Raw genomic sequence first — 25,250 nt, forward strand, 5'->3', positions numbered from 1 at the left:
AAGGCCCTAATCAAAGCACATTAACATTTAGTGTTCTTTTGTTTAGTGTCTAAATATAGACTGACCTAACATCAATTGTTGGATCAAAAACCCCCTATGCACGCAACTGAACAATACTGTGTCTGGAACTATCATTTTATTTAAAGCAATAGTTCAACATTTTGATATTTAGAGGCTGTCCTGTACCCATAAAGTCTTAGATTGAACTGAATAACCCCGAATGTGGCGCTGACTCTGCAGGGGCTGGTAGCTAAACTATTTCTGGGCATATTTAGCCGTCTTTTTGGCATTGTTTTTGTGGCCAAATGTAAAATGGTGGTTCACTGTTTTGTCTCTGATCCCACAACCATCAGACCCTTTGATGCACACTGTTATCCGGCTATGATTAGGGGGATTTTGGAGTTATGTTTTGAAGATTGAGTACGGGAAAAACTTGTTTTGGGGGGTGTTTCAGAAACTTGAATATACTATTTGGAGAACTCCAATAGGCCCCGGGATACTGTGGCATTTAAAACACCTCATCCAGGTAAAATGAGCAGTTTCTGCTCTGTCTGAAGGTGTGTTTTTGACCTATACTCGAAAAACATGATAATAAACAATGCAATTATGGTCTATACGCTAAAATGTTTTTTTTTTTTTGCTGTAGTCTTCCATTACCGGGGATGATAAAATAGAGAAGCTACATTCAGCATCCAGTGTGGATTAGTCATTATTAATCAGCAACAACCGGTTCCAGTTGAGAACTGGTTCCAAATTGTCCATTATAGCAAATTGCTTTTCTTTGACTAAGAAAACGAAATGAAAACGAATGCAACTATTCTCTCAATTCATTTCCACTGTTTTCAGACTCTTAATAAAGTAATAAAACAGTTGTGTTGATGCTGAAAACCTGTGTAGACCTACCTTTTTTTCCACAAAGAACATTGATCAGGAATCAATAGATAGGGCATAGATAAAGAATCAAACCCATAATAGTCTCACTTAGGCCTTGTATTCCTTTCCATTCTTCTTAATAATGACATTGCTATCAATAAAATCTTATCACTTCTCATCCCTCAATCCCTCACGTCGGTGTTTCTGTGGTTGATGGCAGAAAACATGAATCTAATCCAAAACATCATCAGTAATTGTGCTGGCGTCGCTTTCTTTAACCAGACAGGGAAGTTGAGCCTCTTCCTGACTCAATAGACCAGAGGGCATTGCTGCAGCACATGCGTTGTTTTGTGGTGCAATAGATTTTCTTAACTAGAAACACTCCCCTCCTTTGTAATCAACAGCTGAGTGTGACGAGTTCACAACGCTCTCAAAGTGGTAGTGCATTGTGGAAAATGTAGGAAATCAAGCACACCGGGCAGGCGGGGGGAAAGTTCCTTGGTCCACCAAAAAAACACTTTAAAATAAAGTACATTATAGCATTTACACGACTCCTGAAAAACTCACCCAGACTCATTAGGAGCAATAATCAGCCTGCAGTCGAGTCTGAAGTGATAAATGGAGCGAGCTGTGTTTGGGCTTCGCACGGAGAGATGAATGGAGCGCTACAGCTGCCACGACTAGCTAAATATTACACAATGAAACGCACAGATACACACATGCTAACTGAGCAGAAGGCCGGAATATGTTAGGAATTTGCTCTCGAGGATGACCAACCTTCACACGGACACACGCACCAAGTTGTTCGCTCAGATACACAGCTGTGTGTCTAAACACACATTTCACTTCGCATTCACACTCTTTTTCTTCTCGGATCACATGCTGACACATTTGTACGCGTCTCGAGTGAAGATTTGCTTGTGAAGAATTGCTTCTGTCACATGCATCTAATGTGCACTGACTTACAAGCCTTTTCCACACACACACACACACACACACACACACACACACACACACACACACACACACACACACACACACACACACACACACACACACCCTGTCTTGCTCAACAGGTCAGGATGTTTCTCAAGTCAGGACCTGTAGTCTGCTTTTTGCTGTATGTGTGTGTGTCTGTCTGTTTTGAGTGTCTGTCTGTTTTGAGTGTGTGTGTGTGTGTGTGTGTTTTACATTACTAGCCAGTGAGAAAATGTGAACTCTTAAAGACACACACACACACACACACACACACAGGCGGCAGACAAAGTTGTAGTCTCATTACTGTGGTCTCCACGGAGTCACCATGGTAATGGCAGAATGAAACCACGGCCTGTGGGAGAGGAGGTGTGTGTGTGTGCGTGTGTGTGTGATTGTGTGTGTGTTCTGCAGACCTAGAAGTGGTTTATTCCTCCAGGAAGTAAGTTATTCTCCACAGGCCAATCAGAGGACAAAGTTTGAGACAGAGTTTAATCCAATTGGCCCAACACGTCTGACCCTTTATTACTCGGGGGAGCTGACAGCCAGCACGGCGGTGACATCATGGCCGGAGTGAATGAGGAAGACATAAGTGTCAGTACTTGACCCAAGGATAGTGACTTTATGAGTCTGTCTTTGCTGTTTTTGGGGGTGGAAATATGGGGATAACATGGACAAAACAAACAGTCATAGATTCAGACAGGGAATAACAGGAAGAGAGACATAAACAGTTGATGTTTTTGTCTTTCTTAAAAACATCTTAAGAGAGAGGAAAAAAGAAAATTGTACGCATGCAGAGATGGAGAGAAAGATGAGGAGGATAACGATGTGAGATGAGTGACATAGATGTAGTAAGAAAGCTTGGGGACTGAGTGCTGGGCTAAACAAATATTTACAATGCGCCCCCCTGTGTTTATGGCTAGGTTTATGACCACACTCTCCTCCTCTCATCCATCCCTCCCACTTCTCTTGATTCGTCTTCACTTCCAGACCACGCTATCCTTTGGTTAAGGGTGCCGTTGGGTCCTTGCTTGCAGTTATGCACTGTAGTACAATTATTTTCCTATCTCCTCTGTGTGTGTTTTACTTGTTTGCATATGTGTGGATGCATACTGACGGTGTTTGTGTTGCAGTATCAGTCAAGCAAATCTACTCCTAAGGTGTGTGTGTGCGTGTGCGCGTGAGCGTGCGTGTGCGTGTGTGTGTATGTGTGTGTGTGTGTGTGTGCGCTAGGAGTTCTTCAAAAGTTCTCTCTCTCTCTGTTTTCCATACTCTCACTCGAGTACACAGAGTTCATGTCAGTGGATGTGTTTTATGTCTAGAAAAGCAGAGGAGTCTGATAACTGATAGATAAAGGTGGATTTAATGGAAGGAGAAAGGCTAGATGGAGCAAAAAGGCACCAAAAAAACACTTCTGTTCCATTAGTGTTTCTGCTCGTTGCTTCTTGCGTAAATTGCAAAGAGTAGAAAATGTTGATATACAACTGGTCTGTCATGTCACCATGGTGCATAAACATGAAGTACATTTCCTGTTCACTGTGTCTTTGTAGAAGTGTCATTAATTATTATTTTCATTAAGTTTCACCTGTAAGTTGGGCTGGGCGATATGACAATGTATATCATCAAAGCTATATAAAAATGTCTATTGCATATATTTTTCTATATTGTTTGTATCGCAATGTCGAAAAAGCAGTGGCAGAAGTGCAGTTTGGTAATATTCACATTATTTGGGGAAAGCTTTAAGTTTGGCTCGTTGTTTATTTTGCGCTAAAGTTCTTAATAAAATGAGAAAATATTAGTATTTTGTATTTAATTCACACAGGAGTATACACAAATATGCTTTACCGTGTGGTTATTTCATATTGACTATTTATTTATTGAATTGTCAGAAAACAAGCTATATTGTAATCGTTATGGAGACATGAAATAACCTACAAAATGTTTGGGAAGGAGTGCTTCCTGGACTCAAAAAGAGTTAGACTGAGGTGTCTTTGGATCAGGATACATTTACCAAAGCACAAAGAAAACTGATAATACCACAGATCAATCAATATCAAGCACAGATTGCCTTGGAAATGTATTTCTCTCACACTCCAATTCATCAAGTGATTGACATTAACTGCATCTCTCTCTGTCCTTTAGGAGGTGGAGATTCTGGACATCAGCAACATCAGGGACACCAGGACAGGAAAATACGCCAAACTGCCAAAGGTTAGTTATCTCTTTGTGTGTGTGTGTGTGTGTGTGTGTGTGTGTGTGTGTGTGTGTGTGTGTGTGTGTGTGTGTGTGTGTGTGTGTGTGTGCGTGCAAGACAAAAAAAAGCTGTCACCTCCTGCTGTGGATAACTTTGTCCTCAGACGAAAAATGTGATGCTTAAGTGTAACCGTCACTAAAAGATGTGTGTGTTTCCTCTCTCAGCTGATGGTGCAAAGGTGACAGAGTGCTAATGAGCCTGCTGACAGATGGACTGTCAGACAGGAAGTGATATAACCAGTGACTGTTGGCAGGGAGGTTATTGTGTAAGAGCGAAGATCTGGCCATTAGAAATGTTAATATAAAGCCACATATTAAACATATGGAAGTGTTGAGATAGTGCAGGCTTGTGGGTCAAAATGGTCAAAATATACTGTAACAAAGACTCTTGTTGCACTGGTGAATATACATTATTACTTAGAATCTGTAATTAAAGAAATGAACAATGAGCTTTGATTCTGCTTTTAATCCATATGTTACAGTCGATACCTACTCTGCTATAACTGCAATAAAGCCTGAGTAATGTTAAAATGTGGTGTTCACCCAGATTAAAAAAATACCCATCTTCTGACCTATCACAACTGGCATCTAGCTTTGATGCCTTTGGTTTGGTTTGCCCAGGTTTTGCTCTTATCAATGCTCTGATAAACTAACTGTATGCCTCCTGGCCAGCACCAAACTTCACACGGGACATTAGCGACATTGGCAGCATTAACAAGTTGCTGGTATACACAGGGGAGCATTTAGCAGCCAAACCCCTGTTTCACTCAGGAGTTGGTAGAGACCAGCCATTGCTAAGTGAATATTATACTCAGGCTACATTCACTCGTTTTCATTTCAAAACTTTTGTCCGCACTACTCTGGTGTTTCTGAGCCCCTAAAAAGAAGATTTTAAACACTTTGCCTAAAAACCTTTTGTACTCATTTCCGTTTGCCATGGCTTCCTCTGGCAATAGGAAATGCTCCCGGCATCGCTCTAAAATGTTGCCGTATTTGCTTTGCAACAACTCCCAATCTTTGTTCTCCACCACCTCATTGTCGGTCCAAGCAAATTAATCTGTGGTCTTACCGTGGTCTTTGCTGTTCTTCCTCTGTTCTATACATCCATAACTATCAACTACAGAGTAATATTACACATTCTGCTTCCTGCTTATACCGGCATGCACATGCCCTGTGTACGTGGCTGGTTATGTGATTTCCAGGCGTGTTAATGTGGTCGGACATTATTTTTGTTACATTGCTAAAACGCTTGTGTGTACGGAGATTGTTTTCATTTTAAAATTAAATTTATTAGGCTGGATGTAGCCTTGGACTTACAATCTTCAGGTGGCCAGGAACATGACTCCAAATGAATGCTAATGCCAAAAAACCTGTTGATGCATATTTAAGAACTTCAACAATATCTCTGTCCAGAAGCCATGTCCTTGTTGCTCTGGAAAGTCCACAGAACACAGTGTCACCAGTTTTATGAGGACTATTTCTTTGGTAGATGTTTGTTCCAACGAAAACTGTCAATAGTGAGGTCTGTGCATTATCCTCAGACACGTGGATGCCATTTCTTCCCGTAATTTGAGTGTACTGATCTCCAACCGCTTCCTGCTTAATGGCAGTCAACATTGTATGCTCTGCTTTGGCAGTATTTCTCTTGATAAACAGCCATCCGAGTTAATTCACTGAAACAACGATAGAGAGAATGCATAATTGATGACAGATATTGAGTGTTGGAGAGAGTTGGACTAAAAAGGAGGAAATAGTCATTTGCTTAATTAGATTACAGTGCTACACCAAATGTATCACATTTACTGTCCTCAAGAGACAGAGAGATGGACAGGGAACGGAAGGGATGGAGACACCGTACTATGCACAAGTCAAACCAGTGTTGTGGAATATATAGTCTGTGTGTCATGTTCACATTCGGTGGCCTAGAGAGTATGTAAGTACAAAACGTGCGTGTTTGTGTGTCAGGACCTGAAGCTGCGGGACGTGCTGGGCTTCGGTAAGGCCGACAACGTTGAAAGGAAGCTGGTAACCGTCGTCCATGGCAACGACCTGGTGAACACTTCCTTCCTCAACTTCCAGGCCATGCAGGAAGATACAGCCAAGGTAACCATGGCAACTGTCCCCACCATCCCATAACCTACTCACATAACTTATACTTGCCTTTATTATTTCATCCTTCCTGTTATCCCTCCACCCCTCCTCCTTATCCTCTACCTTTTTTTCCCCTCAGGCCATATGTTGATTACTCACTTTACGATGTTGACATAGAGGCATGTGTGTTTAGGAGTTGTAAAGAGGGATTTTTTTCCTGTGTGTGTGTATTGTATATAGAAACTGTTTCACTTAGTTTTGATATCGGACGAACAGTCAAACAACCCTGTTTTATCATCTCGTGTGTATGTGTGTGTTTCCAGATTTGGACAGATGAGCTGTTCACTTTGGCCACAAACATACTTTCCCAAAATGCAACACGGCACACCTTCCTCCTGAAAGCGTAAGAAGTTGCGTGTGTCTAATCTTGACATAAGGGAACTGTAGATTTGAGAGCATTGTTTTAGAGCCTCTCTCTGTCTGTTTCAGGTACACTAAGTTAAAGCTGCAGGTGAATCAGGATGGGAAGATTCCCGTGAAGAAGTGAGAACCACATTTTAAACTCCGTACAGAAATTTGAACACCAGTGCCCTACACTTCTTCTTTCCTTTCCTCTTTTCTGTCTCTCTTTCACTTTCTTTCTACTCTTAAAGGGATAGTTTATATGTTTTGGTTGTATGAAGTACTCATCCATAGTCAATGTATTACCTACAGTAGATGGCAGTCAGCACGCCCCCAGTTTGAAGAAAACAGGAACAGAGTCCCAGCAGCTAAGCAGTAACTGCTGTGTATGAGGGCTAAAGCTAAACCTAAGATCTGCCTGAAAAACAACATTTGTTTAAGTGTGTGTTTCTGTGGAATATTTTCACAGCCTGTCCTTACCGTCGGACGGCTCTGTCTACACGGGGGGAACTGAGGCCGTTAGCTATGCTCTCGTCAAAGCCGCCAGACTACATTAACAAAAACGGTAATCTTACCATGCAGAATGCAGGTCTCTTTTAAAACACCAAAGCCACACAGTAACACAAACAAAATAAATGCTCAAGGCAGCAGTAGACCAGCAACTCCCGTGTAATGCAATGTAAAGTTACAGTTTGTGTCAATGGAGTCTGGTGGCTTTGAAGAGAGCACAGATAAAGATCTCACTTCTACCACCACCAACTTAAACAGGGCTGTCTGACGGCAAGGCAAAGCTGTGAAAGTATTTTAAATAAAGCATACACTTAAAGTGAATTTAAAAAAAAGAAAAAGTTAGGCAGGCCTTTTTTGGGTGGTTAAAATACATTTCACTGCTGCCCCCATCCATGCCTTACCCTGCTTCTCCAAACTGATGGGGTGCTTACATCTACTGTAGGTAATACACTGACTATGGACAAGCGCCTTATTCAACCCCACTTTAAGACCTCTGAACTATTCCTTTAAGTTCACCTCTGGTTTACCTCTCCTCACTGTTGAGCCTTTGTGGTCAGCCCTGTCACTCATAAATCTACTGACACTGTTTGATTTTGATGTTGACAACAGTGCACTTTGTATGGTTTGACTCATGATAATAACCCAGTGACTCTTATCTCTCCAAACTGTGTTTCTTTCAGTATTCTAAAGATGTTTTCAGATAAAAAGAGAGTGGAGACGGCTCTGGAGCAGTGTGGCCTCGTCAATAACAGGGTAATCATCAAAAGCTATCACTGACCACAGGGCTACTTGACGTATGCGTGTGTGTATTGTTTTTCATCACAGATGAGATTGAAACAGTTGCAACTCAGTTTCTCACCCTGGGGTGTTGCATAGCATTCTTTGCATGCCTTTGTAATGTAAGAAAGGCACAAAAAGGCTGCAGGCCTATAGGAGAGTAGCCGTAATTTGTGACAATTTAAGCAAGTGTCGACAATAGTCACACGTTTTTAAGATTGCTCCTTGTACGGATTTAACAAACAAGACATAACGTGTTAATTTATGAGCTTTAAAAATGTTAAGTGGATTTTGTTACTGAGAAAGGCTAGTTGTGTCCCTGTTTTCAGTCATTGTGCTAAGCTAAGTTGCAACTGTTTGCAACTGTTTGGCTGCTGCTACCTTCATACTTATCACACACATGAGAGTGGTGTCAATCTTCTCATCTAACTTTGAGCAAGAAAAGCAAAGACACCTATTCCCCAATGTCAAACAAATCCATTTTAAATCCATGTGTTGCCATTGAGGTTGCATAAAAAGTAGTTCAAGTAGTTTACTTAGAAGACCTAATACTATTTCCTAATGCATTTGGGCCCTGGAGACAGTAACATTCTAATAAACCCTCTTCATTCATTCTTTCAAATGTGAGAGTCCAGTATATTATTGTCAAACTCGTCGTTGCTTCTATCTGCAGTGTAAAATACCACCAGCTTGTGGTTTTGTAGGTAAAACAAAGTGTCTTGTGTGTTATTACTCAGTGCAATCTCTTCTAGAAATCAGTTTGAAGTCACAAGACAGTTCGTTCCTGAATAAGGGAGCAGATTGTGCAAACTGCACTGTCAGCGTTTCTTTTTTTATTGTTGTACTCTGGTGCCTCCTGCTGGTTGAATAGGAGAACACACACATTTGGAAGAGACTGATGAGAATCTGAGCCAGGACTGACAGTCATCAGTGTTATTTGGTGCTTTAGAAAGCATCATCATTTATAACACTTCATAGTTTGGTGTTGGAAATTCAACAACGAAGCAGGATTTGAATGATTTAAGGCTCAATAATGGACATGGGTTTTACTGACAAACTGGTGTGTGAGATCCAACATTTACATGTATTAAACTTTCAATTTTATCCTCAGTGTGGTCATTTTTTCCCCTCTTTCTCTTTTCCTCCATATCCTTCCGCACAATCCACCCTTTCAGTCCGAGGGAATCAAGCCAGATGATTTCACGTGGGAGGCCTTCCAGAAGTTTCTCGACAGTCTTTGTCTCCGGCACGAAATACAAAGCATCTTTGAAGAAAGGTTTGTGACATGTGATAACACTTTCACAAAAGTATATTTGGATTTCCTATTATGTTTATTCTCTCTTGCCCCCCCCCCCAAAAAAAAATAAAAAAAAACTCTTTCTAGTTATATTTTTAGGATTCCCAGTGCACACAACCTATACCTTAGTGACCACTTTTTTCAGTACACTTTTCTTTCTGCTCCAGTGGGTCCAAGAGGAAGCCATTCATCTCTTTGGACCAGTTGATGGACTTCATTAACCGCAGGCAGCGAGACTCCAGACTGAACGAGGTGCTGTACCCCCCGCTCAAGAGAGAGCAGGTCCGACAGATCATGGAGAAATATGAGACCAACACCAGCCAGCTGGAGAGAGGTTAGCAACTCTGTTTTTTATATTCGCAGTTGAGGCATGTAGATGCTTATATTCAGAATCACTTTAAAAGGCCCATACCGTGCTTATTTTCAGGTTCATACTTGTATTTGGGGTTTGTGCTACATGCTTTAATGTTCAAAAAACACATTCATTTTTCTCATTCTGTCCGTCTGACTATAGCTGTATTCACCTTCTGTCTGAAACACTCTGTTTTAGCGCCCGTCCCTTTAAGGGCGCACTCACACTGTCCTTCAGCACTGCGACCCGGGCTTTAGGGTACTTGTCCCCCCTCCCTCTCCCCCCGCGCCCCAGCCCCGTTTGTACTCACACTGCCTGGGCCTCGGCCAATGCTTCTTGCTGTCCATACGCCATCACGTCGTAACACGTCACACGCATTGATCGCGTGTGTATGGCTTTGTTTACAAATCTTTCCGTAGACCTCTGAGTTTTTGTGCGTCTTGTCGACTGTTTTTGAATATTTTCATCCGACCAAATCTGCAGTAAACACTCCACCTCCCCATCACACCAACGTGAACCTTTCACTACCATTGTTGTTGTTGTTAAATGTCCGAGCATGGTCCGTCTTTCTATTTTCTATGTCCGAACAGGCGCACATACTGCTACCGCCGTAGGGCTTGTGCTCGTGCTCGTACACGTGCGCACGCTCGTGCTCGTACATGTGCACACGGCTCTGCTAAAGCCCACCTCTTTCATGCGGGCCGTGGACCGGTTTTGGCCCGGGACGGAAGGACAGTGTGAGTGCGCCCTAAGACCCCCTGATAGTCTGCTCTGATTGGCAAGCATTTCTGGGTCTTCCACATCTGTGCTGTTAGCGTCTCTGCACCATCATTGCAGCCAGGGAATGACTGTAACAACACCGTAGCTGCACCTTCTACCTATATTTAGTATAATTGTGACATCACAACTGAACATGAATCCTGTCGGCACGTTTAAAGACAAGATTTTTGAATACGGGCTGTGTGCATTTCTCAGTGTATTTAGCGTTTTGATACTTCCACAGTATTTATATAGCACCTTGACCTGCTTGTGTGTATATATATAAATAAAGAATATGGAAATCTGACTTTATATAATATGGGACCGAAAAGGTAATTGTCCTGAGATATTTTAATAAATAATGCAATAATATAAATCTGTGATTCAGCCGCTGAATCAAAAAAAAATAATATAATATATAATATTATTCCTTTAGATAACAAGAGTTCTGTGTATCTGCAGCTGTATCCTCTTGTGGATTGCATCCGTTTGTCCCAGAGCAATGTGTATCAACTGCAGCACTGCTATAATTATAGGTTTATAGGTATGATTGATTCCCTGGTCTTTTATTACAGCAGGTTGACAGCTTCTAAAATCCTTGGCTGTGCACTGACCAGCCCGTATCCATTTCCCTTCTCTGAAACATTCAGAATGCGGGAATCTTCTGCAAATTTGATTGTGTCTCCATGTGTTTTGCTTTGGATAAACTGTACAAAACTAGGGAAGGAACAGAGCCTTGGCTGCAGTAAGCTGCTGTGTTTGGACACCGTTAATTCAAATTGTGTAAGATGATCTACTAACCAGCCCACAGTGTTCAGGATCAAGCTGGAGCTCCCTGTTAGTCGCCTGACTGTCAAAAACAAGTTGACCTTTTTTATAATCGCTAAACAACAAGTCTCTCTCTCTCTCTCTCTCTCTCTCTCTCTCTCTCTCTCCCTCTCTCTCTCCCTCCCTCCCTCCCTCCCCAGACCAGATCAGTTTGCAGGCTTTCAGTCGGTATCTGGGAGGAGAGGAAAACAGCATCGTACCTCCAGAGAGGTTGGATATCATTGACGATATGAACCAGCCGCTGTCTCACTACTTTATCAACTCCTCACACAACACATACCTCACAGGTAAACGTGCACACCTCAGATCTGACAACACACAAGTGCTGCATTTTAATATCTAGCTTTATATTCATCTTTTGGATCCAAAACTATCTTTCCCTTCCCTCCTGTCTGTCTGCCCGCAGTGGGTCAGCTGACTGGTCTGTCGTCAGTGGAGATGTACAGGCAGGTGCTGCTGACCGGCTGTCGCTGTATAGAGCTGGACTGCTGGAAGGGCCGGCCGCAGGACGAGGAGCCGTATATCACCCACGGGTTCACCATGACCACTGAGATCCCCTTTAAGGTGCTACTTACTGCTTCTTGGCATTATATTACCCAGAATTATTGCCTTGAAGTTGTCTAGTTTTTACATCTGCACACAACAAGTACAGTATGTTTATGGAGGCATTATGATTAAGAAGTCCACTTAGTAAATGTACTTCATGTACATAGACTTATGTACATAATTTAAAGCTCCCATCAGCTTAGACCTTTTCTGCTCCACAAGCTGTTAAAAATCTAAAAGATATTAAGGAAACGTGGTGTGTGGATCTCTTAACCTTGGGGCAGTTTGGTCAGCAAATTCTTTGCACAGTGGAATCAGAAGTGCTGAATATGGAGGCAGCAGCCACAGACAGTTTGAACAAAGACAAGAAATAAAAGTTTCCACACTTCGTTGTACACAAAATGTTTATTTTTCCATGCACTTAGAGATTTCAATTCAGTGGAGCTCCTTCTTATGTTCTCATTCTTTCCCTGGCTGCAGGAGGTGATTGAGGCAATAGCAGAAAGTGCTTTCAAGACCTCACCATACCCCCTCATCCTGTCCTTTGAAAACCACGTCGATTCGTAAGTCGTGTCAGTCTGTATGTGTGTCTTTAAGGTTGTCTCGGGCTGATGTTTATATTACCAGACCATTTGGAGTTTATTGGATTATTTGCTGTTATATTGGCAATTGGTGTTTGAATGCATGATGGGTTTTAATTTAAGAGCCCTGTTCCTTTGTGGCAGGTTAAAGTAAACTGTAATCTGTCTCTTGTTCTGTCAGGGCCAAGCAGCAGGCCAAAATGGCAGAGTACTGCAGGACCATCTTTGGAGACGCCCTGCTCATTGAGCCACTGGAGAAATATCCGGTAAGTCTGAACTCAACCAACGTGTTGTACTTAACTTTAAATATGCAGCACACACACACACACAGACACACACACGCACGCACGCACGCATGCACTCACGCACGCGCGCACACACACACACACTCTCTCTCATATACATACAGTATATATCTTTGTGGGGACACTCATTGACATAATGCATGTCCTAGCCCCTTACCAAAACATTAACCATCACCATCACATCAACCCTGACCCCTAATCCTAACCTAAACCTAATTCAGACCTGACCCTTAAAACCAGGTCTTTACCACAGAACAGCCAAAATGTCCGCACATTAAAAAAAAAATGCCCTCACTCTGTTGGTGGGGACATTTGGTCCTCACAAAGCTAGCTGTTCAAGTACATACACACATACATATACACACATACACAATTTGATATTCATTCATGACATTATTTCAAAGCCCTTTGTATTAAAATAAATGCATTTTGAGTGACATGTCACTACTGTTTCTCCAGTAAAACAGTAAAACGACACACTAATATCGTTTGACTTAGTCATGTCATGGTGTTAATCAACTTGCAAACCATCAAATGGGATCAAACAGCTTGTGATACACAGATCAGCTCATGATCTTGCCATTCTATACCAAAACCAAACTCATGATGCACTGCTTTTATAAAAGTGATGATAATATCTTTATTTATAAAGCACATATCCAAACAAAATTACAAAGTGATTCACATAACAAGCCTAGATCACATAAAACATTAACTCATATACCACTTTCAGTGCATGCAGTGAAAAAAAGTCAGCCTGAGGGTTATAACACCAGATTTGATCATTTTTGTGGATTTCTTTATTTCTACTTGTGAAATTGGGCCACATTTATATATGCAGACACAATAGACGTATTTTTCGTTCTAGTGTTTCCTAAGAATTCTTAACTGTGTTACAAAGTTAAAGCAGGGTTTGCAGTCAGATGTCAAAACATGCATTGATAGAGTTTTTAGACGGGGAACTCTCGCTTTAGTTCTAAAACATTGTGCATGACTCTGTGACTCCTTTGGCATTGTAACATCACATTTGGATAATATGTAGTGGCTGCGGTTCCACACGTGACATCACTGAAAAAATAGGTAATCTAAAATCTAATCTAGATTAACTAGATTTTATTCTCTTCTTTTTCCAAATGTTCAAACTTGACTGAGATTGCCAGTGTTTCTGTCATGTGTCTTTTAGCTGGTCCCCGGTCAGGCCCTACCCTCACCGCAGGAGTTGCTGGGGAAAATTCTCATCAAAAACAAGAAGAAGCACCACCACCACCGACCCTCGAGTAGCGGCAGCATACGGCGCAGGGAGCTGGAGGAGCAGCAGTCGCCCAACAACGGTGAGAAGGGACGAGTCCCTGGCCTTCCTGGGGATGTGCCATATTAATTGGGTTGGGTTCAGGCAGACAATCATAGCTCCAAAGGTTGGAGGAATGGCAGGCTGCAAAATTAGGTTAATATATACCACTTACTGCACTTCAAAGATGTTAACACTATGAGTTTGCTGTTATCTATGTAGACTGCCCTCTGACAGACAGCGAGGGAATCCAGATCCTGTCTAACGGAGAAGAGAAGCTGGCTGAGAGGATGGTCAAAGACTCCGAGCCTCGCAAATCCCTTGGTGGGTTGTAGAAGAAGGTGGATAAATAGATCATAAAGTCGGCCATCGTGGCGCTTGATACTGTTTGTTGATAACGTGTGTTTATTACATCACTCAGGAGGTGAGGGAGAAAGTGAGGAGGATGAGGAGGACGAAGCGGTGACGGAGCTGAAAAAGCCGAACTCTGACGAGGTAAGAGCCATCAGGAATGGGGCCGAGGGTGTGCTAGACTGACTGATGGGCTGCTTGATGGATTAATGCTATCTGCCTCCCTCAGGGTACAGCCAGCAGTGAGGTGAACGCCACAGAGGAGATGTCGACTCTCGTCAACTACATTGAACCTGTCAAATTCAAGAGTTTCGAGGTGGCAAAGAGTAAGTGTGTGAGCTGTAAAGAGAAAGAGAGATGCTGTGACTGTACCGTGTACAGGGAAGATATCAAGTGAAAGAGTGTGTGTGAGGGGGGAGGACATGCCTCTTTAGTTTTAAACACCTCTCCCATGTAGCTCATTAGGCACACAGGCCGGCTGTGCCCACTCATTTGCGGTTAATGAACAGTCAAACCTGTCACACATAGATTATCTTAATCAATTCTTCTGTTCTTTTCTCTTTTTTCACTCTCTTCCTGTCCACCAGAGAGGAGAAAGTTCTTTGAAATGTCTTCGTTGGTGGAAACAAAAGGCATGGACACCCTGAAGAGCTCCCCCACAGAGTTTGTCGAGTATCCCTGGAACCTTTATATTGGCTTTGATACGATAAGATAAAATAAGATGAACCTTGATTAATCCCTGGGGAAATTCGGGTCTCCAAGCAGCAAGAAGTAGAAACACAGGAGAGGTACATACAGGACTGAAGGAACATGGTAAAACATGAATGATGTATGCTCTTAGGGGTGTCTCTTCATCATCATGGAAAGTAGTGGGCGATGAAAAGTCTTCAAAGCCAAGTCACATGTAAAAGTTGATTTTATATATTTTGAGCCTTTCATCTGCTAGTTTTCAACATGTAACAAATGCCACATATACAGAGTTTGGTTCTTAACAGCACTCCTCCAGATACAATAAGAATCAGCTGAGCCGAATCTACCCTAAAGGAACGAGGGTGGACAGCTCCAACTACATGCCTCAGCTCTTCTGGAACGTCGGCTGCCAGATGGTGGCGCTAAACTTCCAGACCCTCGGTGAGTCTGATTATTTCAGCCTCAGGTGGCCTAACTGTGGCGTGTAAGCTCGGTCTATAAAGTTCAAACTATCCAGAGACTCAGGTCTTTAAAGGTCAGCTTGAAACTAGTATTTTGGGGTTTCTACTTGAACATGTTTACATGCTTTAATGTTGTCATTGCAGCTGGGGAATGCACTTTCTACCTAAATATAGAAAAGTTGTGACATCACAACTGTACCGGAAGTCCTGATGGGTCGTTTAAAGGCACAGTTTCTGAATACGTTCTGAATACTGTGTGCATTTCTCTATGGAATGAGCAATTTGATACTTTCATAGTATTTATATAGCACCTTGAGCTGCTTTTTAACAAAAAGACATGGTGTCTAACTTTTTACAATATGGGACTTAATGGGTTTTAAGTTTTTCTTACTGTAGCTGGCATATATTGTGGTATAGATAGACTTTCTCTCATCCATTTGCCTCCATTTCCTTCTTCATCTCTCCACTCCTCTCTACCAGACCTCCCTATGCAGCTGAACATGGGTGTGTTTGAGTACAACGGCCACTGTGGCTACCTGCTGAAACCGGAGTTCATGAGAAGGACAGACAAACAGTTTGACCCATTCACAGAAAACATAGTGGATGGGATAGTTGCCAATACAGTCAAAGTTAGGGTAAGGACAAAACGGGTCATCATTTGGGACATTAAAGTTCTTTGTAAGAGTTGTTATAATGAACATGTGTAATTTAACATTCACCAGGTGATCTCAGGCCAGTTTCTGTCGGATAAAAAGGTTGGCGTATACGTGGAAGTGGACATGTTTGGACTTCCTGCTGATACAAAGAGAAAGTACAAAACCAAAACATCCAATGGGAACTCGCTGGACCCCGTGTGGGATGATGATATGTTTGTGTTTAATAAGGTGCACATACCAGATGTCTTTCAAATTATTCTCTCACCCATTATCTTCTGTCCTTTTTCAACTCTGTGCTAATCGTCTCCCATGGCATCCACACCCCTGTCTCTCCAGGTGGTCCTCCCTACACTGGCCTCTCTGAGGATAGCTGTGTTTGAAGAAAACGGCAAGTTCATTGGACACCGGATCCTTCCCGTGTCGGCCATTAGACCTGGTCAGTACACACAAACGCACCCATAAACACACTCTTGTACTGTCAAGCATTTAGTGAGTGGTTGTAATGACGGTTGTCTGCGCTCCGTGGAAACTTGCTCCCCTTCATCTTTCCTTCTAGGCTACCACTACATCAACCTGAAGAACGAGCTGAACCAGCCCCTCCTCCTGCCCTCGCTGCTGGTTTACACTGAAGCTCAGGACTACATCCCTAATGAACACCAGGGTAAGAGAACCACATTAACAACAGCAAATTGCGGTTTTGTACCACACAACCTACTTGAGTCACTTGGCTAGATTTAAACTCACCACCTTGAAGCAATAGTGCTTTTAGCAGCTACCTATCCTTATTACCTTACTATGTGAACAATTCATTCATTCATTTTAGTTAACAATGCTGATTTCTCTGCTCTCTTGCTAACTAGTGTGCAGGCAACCTTGATGGCAACACATGGCTTTAAATGAATAGTTCAACATTTTGATAAGTTTGCTTATTTGCTTTCTCACTGAGAGTTAGATGACAAGATTGAATCCACTCTCTCGTCTGTACGGTATATGATCTTCAGTCAACATGGTTAGCTTAGCTTAGCATAAGGGCTGGAAATGGCTACACTGACTTGAGACTTGAAAGCTAATTCATCTGATTTTGACATGATAAATCCCAGAACCATATTGATCAAAAGGCCTTGGTTTTAGCTACGTAAAAATTTCAATTTGACTTTGTGATATTAAAGTAAGTGGAGTACCTTGCCTTGGACTTACTGCACCATAGAAGACTTTATCTTTGCCACTGGCCCAGAATACGTGAACTTATCTATGACATGAAAGCACTCTTTTCTTTTCTTTGTGTGTGTTCTCAGAGTACGCAGATGCTCTGACCAACCCCATTAAGCACATCAGTCAGTTGCACAAAAGAGAGACACAGCTGGCTGTTCTCATAGAGGACAACAGTGAGGTAAGTCACAGCTGAGCCTGTTGTTTTGCACGGAGCTCAGAACATATGTGTGGATGTAAAGAACCAAACACACCACATTTTCTAAATATCTGTACCCCAGTTATTGTGATAAACCTACAGATTGTGGACTTTGTGTTGTTTTTTTGTCCAGCATGTCCCTAACCAGCCAAAGGAGAAAGAGACCAAGGGAGAGTGTGATGTCATTCCAGGTCGACTCCCCTCCCCTTTCCACACCCTCCCTCCCTGCTCATTGGATGAAGCCCCTGTTATCATCAAATTACCTGCACCGGGTAGAGACATCTACAAATTATACACACAGCCACAAACACTTGTCATTTGCATTTATGAAAGGGTGTTATGTAAGGAATAATGCATGATGAGGTGTCCATTATCAGGAATTAATGAATGACAGGGAGGCCAGAACTGTCTGACGTGCAGCCATCCATTAATTCTGAATCATGCACACTCAAAGGACATTATTCTGCTTATACCATGGCCACTTGTGAATGGAGAAAACGTTAACATTAATTTCATGCATTCAGCAATCAAGATCTAAAGTTTTTTACAGTGACTCTCCTTGGTAACACCTCAGGGTTTGACTAATACCTGGAACAATCATTGCCATCTCATAAGGTTGTTATGCAATGGAAACACCCGCTACTTCATTAAATAGGACAAACCTGGGAAGAGGAGATGTTTCTTGTCCGCTCAGCTCCTAAAACCCATGTTATTCTAGCAAGATTCAAAGTCAATCCTATTGCGCTCAGTTGACAAACAGTAAATACAATTTTAACATCAAAACTAGCTAAGTATCCAGCCATGTCATTGTCCCCAAGTCCATATCAATATTTTCACTAAAAAATGATACGTTATTCATGGTGTAACACTACTGTTGGGGCGCAGGGGCACATTAATTTATAAGAGCTACAGCTACAACTACTTAGTAGCCCTCCATTAACACTTTAATGGGCACTAATGTAACATTCATTAGATTTATATCTCATTCATTTAATGATACCTTACCTCCATGAATGACTTTTAATTGTCATGATTGCATAATAATCTAGGTGTAATGTATTGTAACGTTACCAATCCATTTAGTCTTTGACAGCACAGAAAGCGGTGGGCTATCTTGTCTCCTGCTTCGGGTCTACTGCACCTGCATTAAGGTTGTGGGTTGCCAGTTTTGGTTATGAACAAGTTTAGCAGTCAAAAAGTTGTTACACTCTACAGTACCTCCCATTTATATTTGCATCAGCCTGACTTACATTTTATCATCAATTTTTCTCCATTTATGCAACATAATGTTATTTCTTCACTGCATTATTTGTCTCTGGTTCATTTCCCTGCATCCATTTCATACATACTGGCTGTGTGCTTCTCCTCCTGTGTTTTTGTGTGTATGTGTAGCACACAGTCAGAAGGAAGACCTCATAGCCACCGTTCTGGCAGGTAAGGTCATTCCAGCACATTCATTTCCACAAAACCAGTGAAAGCATTTGTGTGCATGTAGAAAATATATTTTATGGCCATTCAAATTGGACAGAATTGAAAAAAATGACACTGAATGATATGGTTATTGCCCATAATTCTATGTCTCTCTGTCTGTCTGTCTCTCAGATGTCCAGCCCCTGTCTGTAGAGGAGTTAAGGCAGCAGAAGAGCTATTTGAAGCTGCTTAAGAAACAGAGCAAAGAACTCAAAGAGATGCGTAAGAAACACCTCAAGAAGGTACACACAGAGACAGATGACTAACACAATGGAAACTTTCATATTTTCTAAATCTGCATATATCACTCTCTTTGCTAGTGTGCTAAAAAAAACTAATTGTTTTTGTTTGAAGGTGTGGAATCTGAGTAAGGCGCAGAAGAGTCGGAGTAGCCAGCTTCACACTGACACCAAGAAGAGACGCAGTCAGATGGAGAAACACCTTAAACGTAGCATCAAGAAAAAGTAAGGATGGATGGGTTAATGGAGTGAGAAAAGTAAAAAAAAAAAGATCTCAAGAAGTACCATTTTAAAGAAGGGAAAGACATGATGAAATATCTGGATCCATTAATAATTGAAAGATGGATAGATAGAACTAAACTTGCTGAATAATCCTGCTCTCATTGTGTGTGCTCAGTGAGCCCCATGAGCCGGTGCAGCAGGAGCTGAAAGTGCTGGATCAGGAGTATGAAAAGCAGAGAGTCCAACTGCGGGAATGGCAGTTACAAGAACTGCTGAAGCTCCGACAGCAGCTTTATCCACCGGAGAGAGAGAAGCAACAAACACACCTGCAGGAGGTAACAACACTCACACATACACACACACACATACACACTCATACACACGCACACACCTGTGCATGAAAAGCATCAATGCACTCCCCCCATTTTTGCATACTCAAGGTGACACACTTGGAATACCGCTGTATACCTCCCATGAATTCTTTAATATAGACACACTCACACACAGGGTTCATCATTAGTTGACCTCTAAGAGACTCTGGTACACCTGCACAGTGATTCGCTGACAGGCCGTCGTCTGCTGCGATGTGTTTTTAGGCCTTCCAGAAGTTAAAGGAGACGGCCAATGAATGCCAAGCAGCTCAGCTGAAGAAGCTCAAGGAGATGTGCGAGAAGTGAGTGCAGCCGGTTCACCTTGCATGGCCGAAAAAGAAAAGTTGGGACGGGACCCAGAAGTCACTGTCAGAGTGGCTTTCTGCTTATAGTTATTATCATGATGTCATTAAGTCTTGGTTTTGTGTTGTATCGATTTTACTACAGTCCAGGTTTCTTAACAACAACATAAGTCACCTTTGATATTTGCAATTTTATTCAGATGTGATGATGTTATTGTGTTTGTAGGGAGAAGAAAGAGCTCCAGAGGATCCTGGACAGGAAGCGACAAAACAGCATCTGTGAAGCCAAGACCCGTGATAAAGACAAGGCTGAAACGTAATAAGCTGAAATTGGGAGATGTTTATATATATATATATTTTGGACCTTCTTTTTATTCACACTACTTCTGTCTTTCATCCTGTTTTTTCTTTTCTTTTCCTCGCTCTTACTCTTCATCTCCCCATCTCTCTCTCTGTAGAGAACTGAATGAGATCAACAGGAAACATATTCAGGATTCTGTCTCCTTAATCCAAGGGGTGAGTACCTACTCTCACTCGCGCACACAAACTCTTATCACTGGCAGCAGTCCTTGAGGATAGCCGTTTATCTGCTTTATTTTGCATTTTTTCTCACCATTGTCATCAACTTTGCTCCACTCTCAACCATTATCTTCTTTTCCCTTCCCCCCTAATCCGTAATCTTTTCGCCATCCTTCCTTCGCTCATTCTTATATTTTCTTTTTCACTGGTTTTTCCTAAAAACCCCCTCTTACATACTGCTTTTCATCCTGTATCTCGCTCCTGCGTGTATTCCTACTTCCCCCTCCTGCATTCCTCTCTTTCCCCCCGCCTCACTCCCTTCCAATATTCTTCCTATTGTCCCTTTCCTTCCTTCCTACATCTTCCAACACCAGCTGGAGGAGGCTCAGACCAGGAGACAGGAAAGCCTGATGCTGAAGCAGCGAGAGGTGCTGCAACACATAGAGGATGAACTTCCACAGGTGTGCAAAAAACACATTGACTCACACTTGCATTGAAGTGTTGAATGTATTTATATATATTCTCCTGGTGTTTGCTATGCAGCTGCAGGCTCAGTTGGAGCGGGATCTGGAGCAGGAGTATCAGCAGCTACCGGAGGAGATCTGCCAGCACCTTCAGTTGGAGCTCCAGAACAAAGGTCTACGAAAAGATGCCTTGTTCTCGTCCTTGTCCAACAACAGCAGCCCGAGCCCCAGCGCTGGCTCGGGCCCGCCCTCCAACTGCTCCACACCCTCTTACCCGTCAACGCCCAATCGGAGCGCCTGGAATAGGAGCATGGACAATAGCACTGCGTCATTGGCCGATTCCACTTCCTCATCCACCACTCCCGTCCTGTCAGAGGCAGAGATGTCGTTGAGTTAGAATTATTACTTGTAAAAAGAAACAATGCATACATTCAGCTGGGGTCTATAATGATTATAATGTGGGATAGCGATGATATTAATTATTAACTAATTTTATTCCTTTTTTTATTACAGACAGTTTTGTTCTTGTCTACAGAGCTATATTATTTTTTATCTTGTCGTTTTTGTCAGATGCACATCATGCCTTTTGTTGGAAGATCTCATAAGAATCATAACCAAAGTTTTTTTTTTTTACATTTTCCTCTCTGTCTGTATTTTAATGGCATATCCTTTGATCCCTTTTCTCTTCATCATCATTCGTTCTTGTCTGGTCAGTGAGCTTTGCTATGGTTTCGCGTAACTGCAAGCTCTGAGTTTGCACTGTTTTTGCTAAAGCTTCCTGTTTGTAACAGCTTTAATCTCTCTTTTTTTTTTTTTTTTTTTTTTTACTTTTTGGAAACTCTCAAATGTGTACGGAGGAGAGGAGCAGGGTTAGAAAAAGGCTGCCTTTGTTCAGGAAATTTTGTAACATGCATATAGTTGGCCAAAGCGATTATCATAATGGTAAGAAAAAGTAATTATCATTTCAAATGTTTGATATTTTGTTAGTAGCAACGTAAGACCAACAGCATTGTGTCATAATGGCCTCATAACTTACAAATACAGCTACAAATAATGGTCATAAACCACACAACCAACCATTTTGCATGTTTAGAAACGTATTTTCCAGAATTGAGTATCAACAGGGAATATGAGGGACATTTTTTTTAGAGACTTCAAAAAAAAAAAGGTTTAAAAAATGTAAGTTTTAACTGTAATGGCAGTAACTCACCAGCAGGTGTTGCTACAGCCTTAGCTGATATTATAATCTGGTGGTTTGAGCCTTCCACTCATCTAGACTGATTATCCTATTGTACCATACCCCAACACACACTCTCACACCTGTCTCAGCAGGATTTGCAACTTCATTATTTGGGATAAAGTCTCTGGCCTTTAACCTCCAATCAAAGTCCAGCCAAGGTTGCATTGGGGGACATCATCTGGCTAGACGTGTGTGTGTGTGTGTGTGTGTGTGTGTGTGTGTGTGTGTGTGTGTGTGTGTGTGTGTGTGTGTGTGTGTGTGTGTGTGTGTGTGTGTGTGTGTGTGTGTGTGTGTGTGTGTGTGTGTGTGTGTGTGTGTGTGTGTGTGTGTGTGTGTGTGTGTGTGTGTGTGTGTGTGTGTGTGTGTGTGTGTGTGTGTGTGTGTCAAAGAAGGGAGGGTTTTAGTGATGTAACACACACATACAGTTTATTGATTCAGTGTCATAAAGCCTTTAAAATCCTCATCCCATCCAATCTATCCCATTTGAGAAACAACATACACACCTTAGGAAATAACACGTTTAACATGTAATTGTACAAATATTGCCGATTTCCAAACTCTATAAGGTTATTTGTGTGTTTCCAGGAGTTAATCTCTTGATGAAACATCTGCTCTTTCCTACTAAAGGGAAAGATTCTACTCAGTGGGTGTGTGTGTCCATGTTGTAAACTGTAAAAATCCACTCATATTTGTTGTCTGAATCACCAAATGAGGCTATTCCTTCACATTTGAAACGCAACACTGTAGATCTGCCCAAATTAGGATTATTTCAGTGTTTGATAATGTGGTAAGAAGTCCTGTCAAAGCTCAGGTGACAGCTTAATGCTTTAATTTCACTGAAGCCTCAAAATTCAAAGAGTTACCTCTTATTGCCATTAGGGGCTAGCATGTGTCGCTAAGAAAAACAGTTCAGTTCTCCTGTGTAAATTTGATTTACAAACACCCCACACAGTACCCTCAGTGTGTCCATTTAAGCCAAATACTGAATGTAGTGCAGAAACGGTACTTTAAGTTAAAATGATGTGTTTTTGTCTCTGCTGAAGCTTCCGCGCTTTATATTTTCATCCATTCCTGAGGGACTTTTAAAAAAATGTTTTTTTACACGCAATGTTTTTTTTCATTCTTGTCTTCTTTGAGGGGTAAAATGAAATGATGCCACTCTGTGTCTATGTATTCTGTACATGCTTAGTTTTATGTGAATTTTACTACTGACCACAAGTGCTGAAGAGGGATGGAGGTCGGCAGGGGGAAGAAACTAAGTCAATTCAATTACTACTTTTTCGCAAAGAAAAGATTTGAAATTAGATAAGTGTCTTGTCCTCTTCCACCTCCCTCCTTCGGTGAGCGCTGGCTGCCTGTCTGTCTGACTATCTCCCCCTCACACAAATGTCCTTGTAAACTATCATCTATTTAAATGGAATTTTAACAACTTTTTCTTTTGTGGTTATTTAAGTTTGTATTGATGGAAGAAATGATCCATTTGTTCAATTAACAATTTGAAGAGTGGAAAAGGTTGGTCATATATCAAACCCCCAGATTCAGTATGTGCATCATTTCAAAGCATTTTAAATCATCAGCTCATGAAGCTTAAAGATGAAATTGTTGGTTTAACTTAAAGGCCATTAGCACGACAGCAGCAACAAATGGATTGGATCAGCACTTTGTTGAAATGAATTCGCTGATCATTTACCAGCCTGTTCACCTCTGGCTGCCCTGCACTCAGTGTGCCACTCTGCATACTCTATGGAAATGGTTTTGCTTATTTTGGACACTAATGTATACAGTGTGATTTTATGGACTGGAGGTGAAACATCCACCAATCTTCTCCAATCGAAAAGGTTAATTTCCTGAAAAAACACATGTCTTTACATTCCTCGCGGGCCGTCTGCTCTTATGGTTGAGGTGGTCCGATCCATTCCAAGTCCAGTGGCAAGTATTCAAAGTGAGATTTGTCAATTATTCCCAGGTACTTCCAAGTTTTTTCATTCTCATATTTTATTCCGTTTTACTACAACCCCTTTCAGCTGAGCCTCTTTTCATGTTTCAAAGCACTTTTCATGCACATTCTAAGTTTGTGTTGCTTGTTAAACATCTCTGGTTTCTGTGAAATAGACATCAATACAACCAGTTTCCAGTGATTTTTACTTTCTGTGTTAAGTTACAGTGGTTATTTATTTTTTATGAGATTTAGTGGTCGTCGGCAAAAGAGTTGTCAAGCACATTTTGACATTTACTTTCTTTTATATTTGGTGCCATTCCTACAGATACTAATGAGGAAAAGAGTAAAAGAAGTAAAAAAAAAAAAAAAAAGTAGTTCAGATATCTTAAGTTAGGCTTTTACTTAACAAACAATAAATACATGTTGTTGCTTTTAGATAGCAGCCATTGATATTAAATGTAGATGTACAGTGTCTTCATAGATCAGGAAACAAAAGATGTTAATACTGCAAGATTAATTCACATGAACTGTATGGACTATACGTTTGTAGTGGGAGATATCAGAGGTCTTTCTAGTTTAAATCAGTCGAATATGGGTTCATGGAGTACATGTCATTTTGGTATGACAAGAACTTCCACCCCAATGATCACTTACCTTTAAGCTCCGAGAATGGAAAGTAATGCTAAAATGTCTATAAGCAGCTTTAAAAGTCCCATATTATGCTTATTTTCCTACTTGTATTTTGGGTATCTACTAGAACATGTTTACATGCTTTAAAGTTCAAAAACATTATTATTCTCATTCTGTCTGTCTGAATGTACCTATAACCACCCTCTGTCTGAAGCGCTCCGTTTCAGAGTCTGTCTCTCTTTAATCCCCCCTGACTGGTCAGTGTTTCCAGAACTTCTGCATCTGCACTGTTTCTGCACCATCATTGCAGCAGGGGAATGACTCTAACAGCACTGTAGCAGCACTTTCTATCCATATATACAGTAGTACAGTTGTGACATCACAACCGTACAGAAGTCCTGGCGGCTTGTTTAAAGGCATGGTTTTTGAATACGGGCTGTGTGTATTGTTG

The 25,250-nt window shown here is 41.6% G+C and overlaps 1 protein-coding gene across 2 annotated transcripts in view; it reads left to right on the forward strand.

Moving 5' to 3' along the window:
- The window catches only part of plcb3 (phospholipase C, beta 3 (phosphatidylinositol-specific)), a 56,576-nt gene extending 32,917 nt beyond the window's left edge, over nucleotides 1-23,659 (forward strand). The window contains exons 3-35 of one of the 2 annotated variants that reach the window (XR_014593711.1): nucleotides 3,991-4,059; nucleotides 6,067-6,204; nucleotides 6,516-6,595; nucleotides 6,682-6,735; nucleotides 7,785-7,857; nucleotides 9,057-9,157; nucleotides 9,346-9,512; nucleotides 11,258-11,404; nucleotides 11,524-11,681; nucleotides 12,144-12,226; nucleotides 12,426-12,510; nucleotides 13,733-13,880; nucleotides 14,060-14,161; nucleotides 14,259-14,332; nucleotides 14,418-14,514; nucleotides 14,776-14,860; nucleotides 15,195-15,319; nucleotides 15,820-15,974; nucleotides 16,062-16,223; nucleotides 16,332-16,431; nucleotides 16,552-16,656; nucleotides 17,291-17,385; nucleotides 17,537-17,675; nucleotides 18,796-18,837; nucleotides 19,006-19,115; nucleotides 19,228-19,337; nucleotides 19,510-19,669; nucleotides 19,931-20,007; nucleotides 20,234-20,323; nucleotides 20,466-20,523; nucleotides 20,901-20,987; nucleotides 21,070-22,442; nucleotides 22,623-23,659. Coding sequence is in view for 1 of the 2 variants with exons in the window: in XM_083936974.1 (XP_083793100.1) it covers nucleotides 3,991-4,059; nucleotides 6,067-6,204; nucleotides 6,516-6,595; nucleotides 6,682-6,735; nucleotides 7,785-7,857; nucleotides 9,057-9,157; nucleotides 9,346-9,512; nucleotides 11,258-11,404; nucleotides 11,524-11,681; nucleotides 12,144-12,226; nucleotides 12,426-12,510; nucleotides 13,733-13,880; nucleotides 14,060-14,161; nucleotides 14,259-14,332; nucleotides 14,418-14,514; nucleotides 14,776-14,860; nucleotides 15,195-15,319; nucleotides 15,820-15,974; nucleotides 16,062-16,223; nucleotides 16,332-16,431; nucleotides 16,552-16,656; nucleotides 17,291-17,385; nucleotides 17,537-17,675; nucleotides 18,796-18,837; nucleotides 19,006-19,115; nucleotides 19,228-19,337; nucleotides 19,510-19,669; nucleotides 19,931-20,007; nucleotides 20,234-20,323; nucleotides 20,466-20,523; nucleotides 20,901-20,987; nucleotides 21,070-21,387 (3,594 nt within the window). In the remaining variant the exon portion in view is untranslated. Of the gene's footprint in view, nucleotides 1-3,990; nucleotides 4,060-6,066; nucleotides 6,205-6,515; nucleotides 6,596-6,681; nucleotides 6,736-7,784; nucleotides 7,858-9,056; nucleotides 9,158-9,345; nucleotides 9,513-11,257; nucleotides 11,405-11,523; nucleotides 11,682-12,143; nucleotides 12,227-12,425; nucleotides 12,511-13,732; nucleotides 13,881-14,059; nucleotides 14,162-14,258; nucleotides 14,333-14,417; nucleotides 14,515-14,775; nucleotides 14,861-15,194; nucleotides 15,320-15,819; nucleotides 15,975-16,061; nucleotides 16,224-16,331; nucleotides 16,432-16,551; nucleotides 16,657-17,290; nucleotides 17,386-17,536; nucleotides 17,676-18,795; nucleotides 18,838-19,005; nucleotides 19,116-19,227; nucleotides 19,338-19,509; nucleotides 19,670-19,930; nucleotides 20,008-20,233; nucleotides 20,324-20,465; nucleotides 20,524-20,900; nucleotides 20,988-21,069 lie in introns of both variants that reach the window. The other variant, XM_083936974.1, reaches the window with a different exon arrangement.
- The last annotated feature ends 1,591 nt before the right edge of the window (nucleotides 23,660-25,250 follow it).

The sequence above is a fragment of the Echiichthys vipera genome (genome assembly GCF_963691815.1).
Source record: "Echiichthys vipera genome assembly, chromosome: 22".
In the NCBI taxonomy this organism is placed as follows: domain Eukaryota; kingdom Metazoa; phylum Chordata; class Actinopteri; order Perciformes; family Trachinidae; genus Echiichthys; species Echiichthys vipera.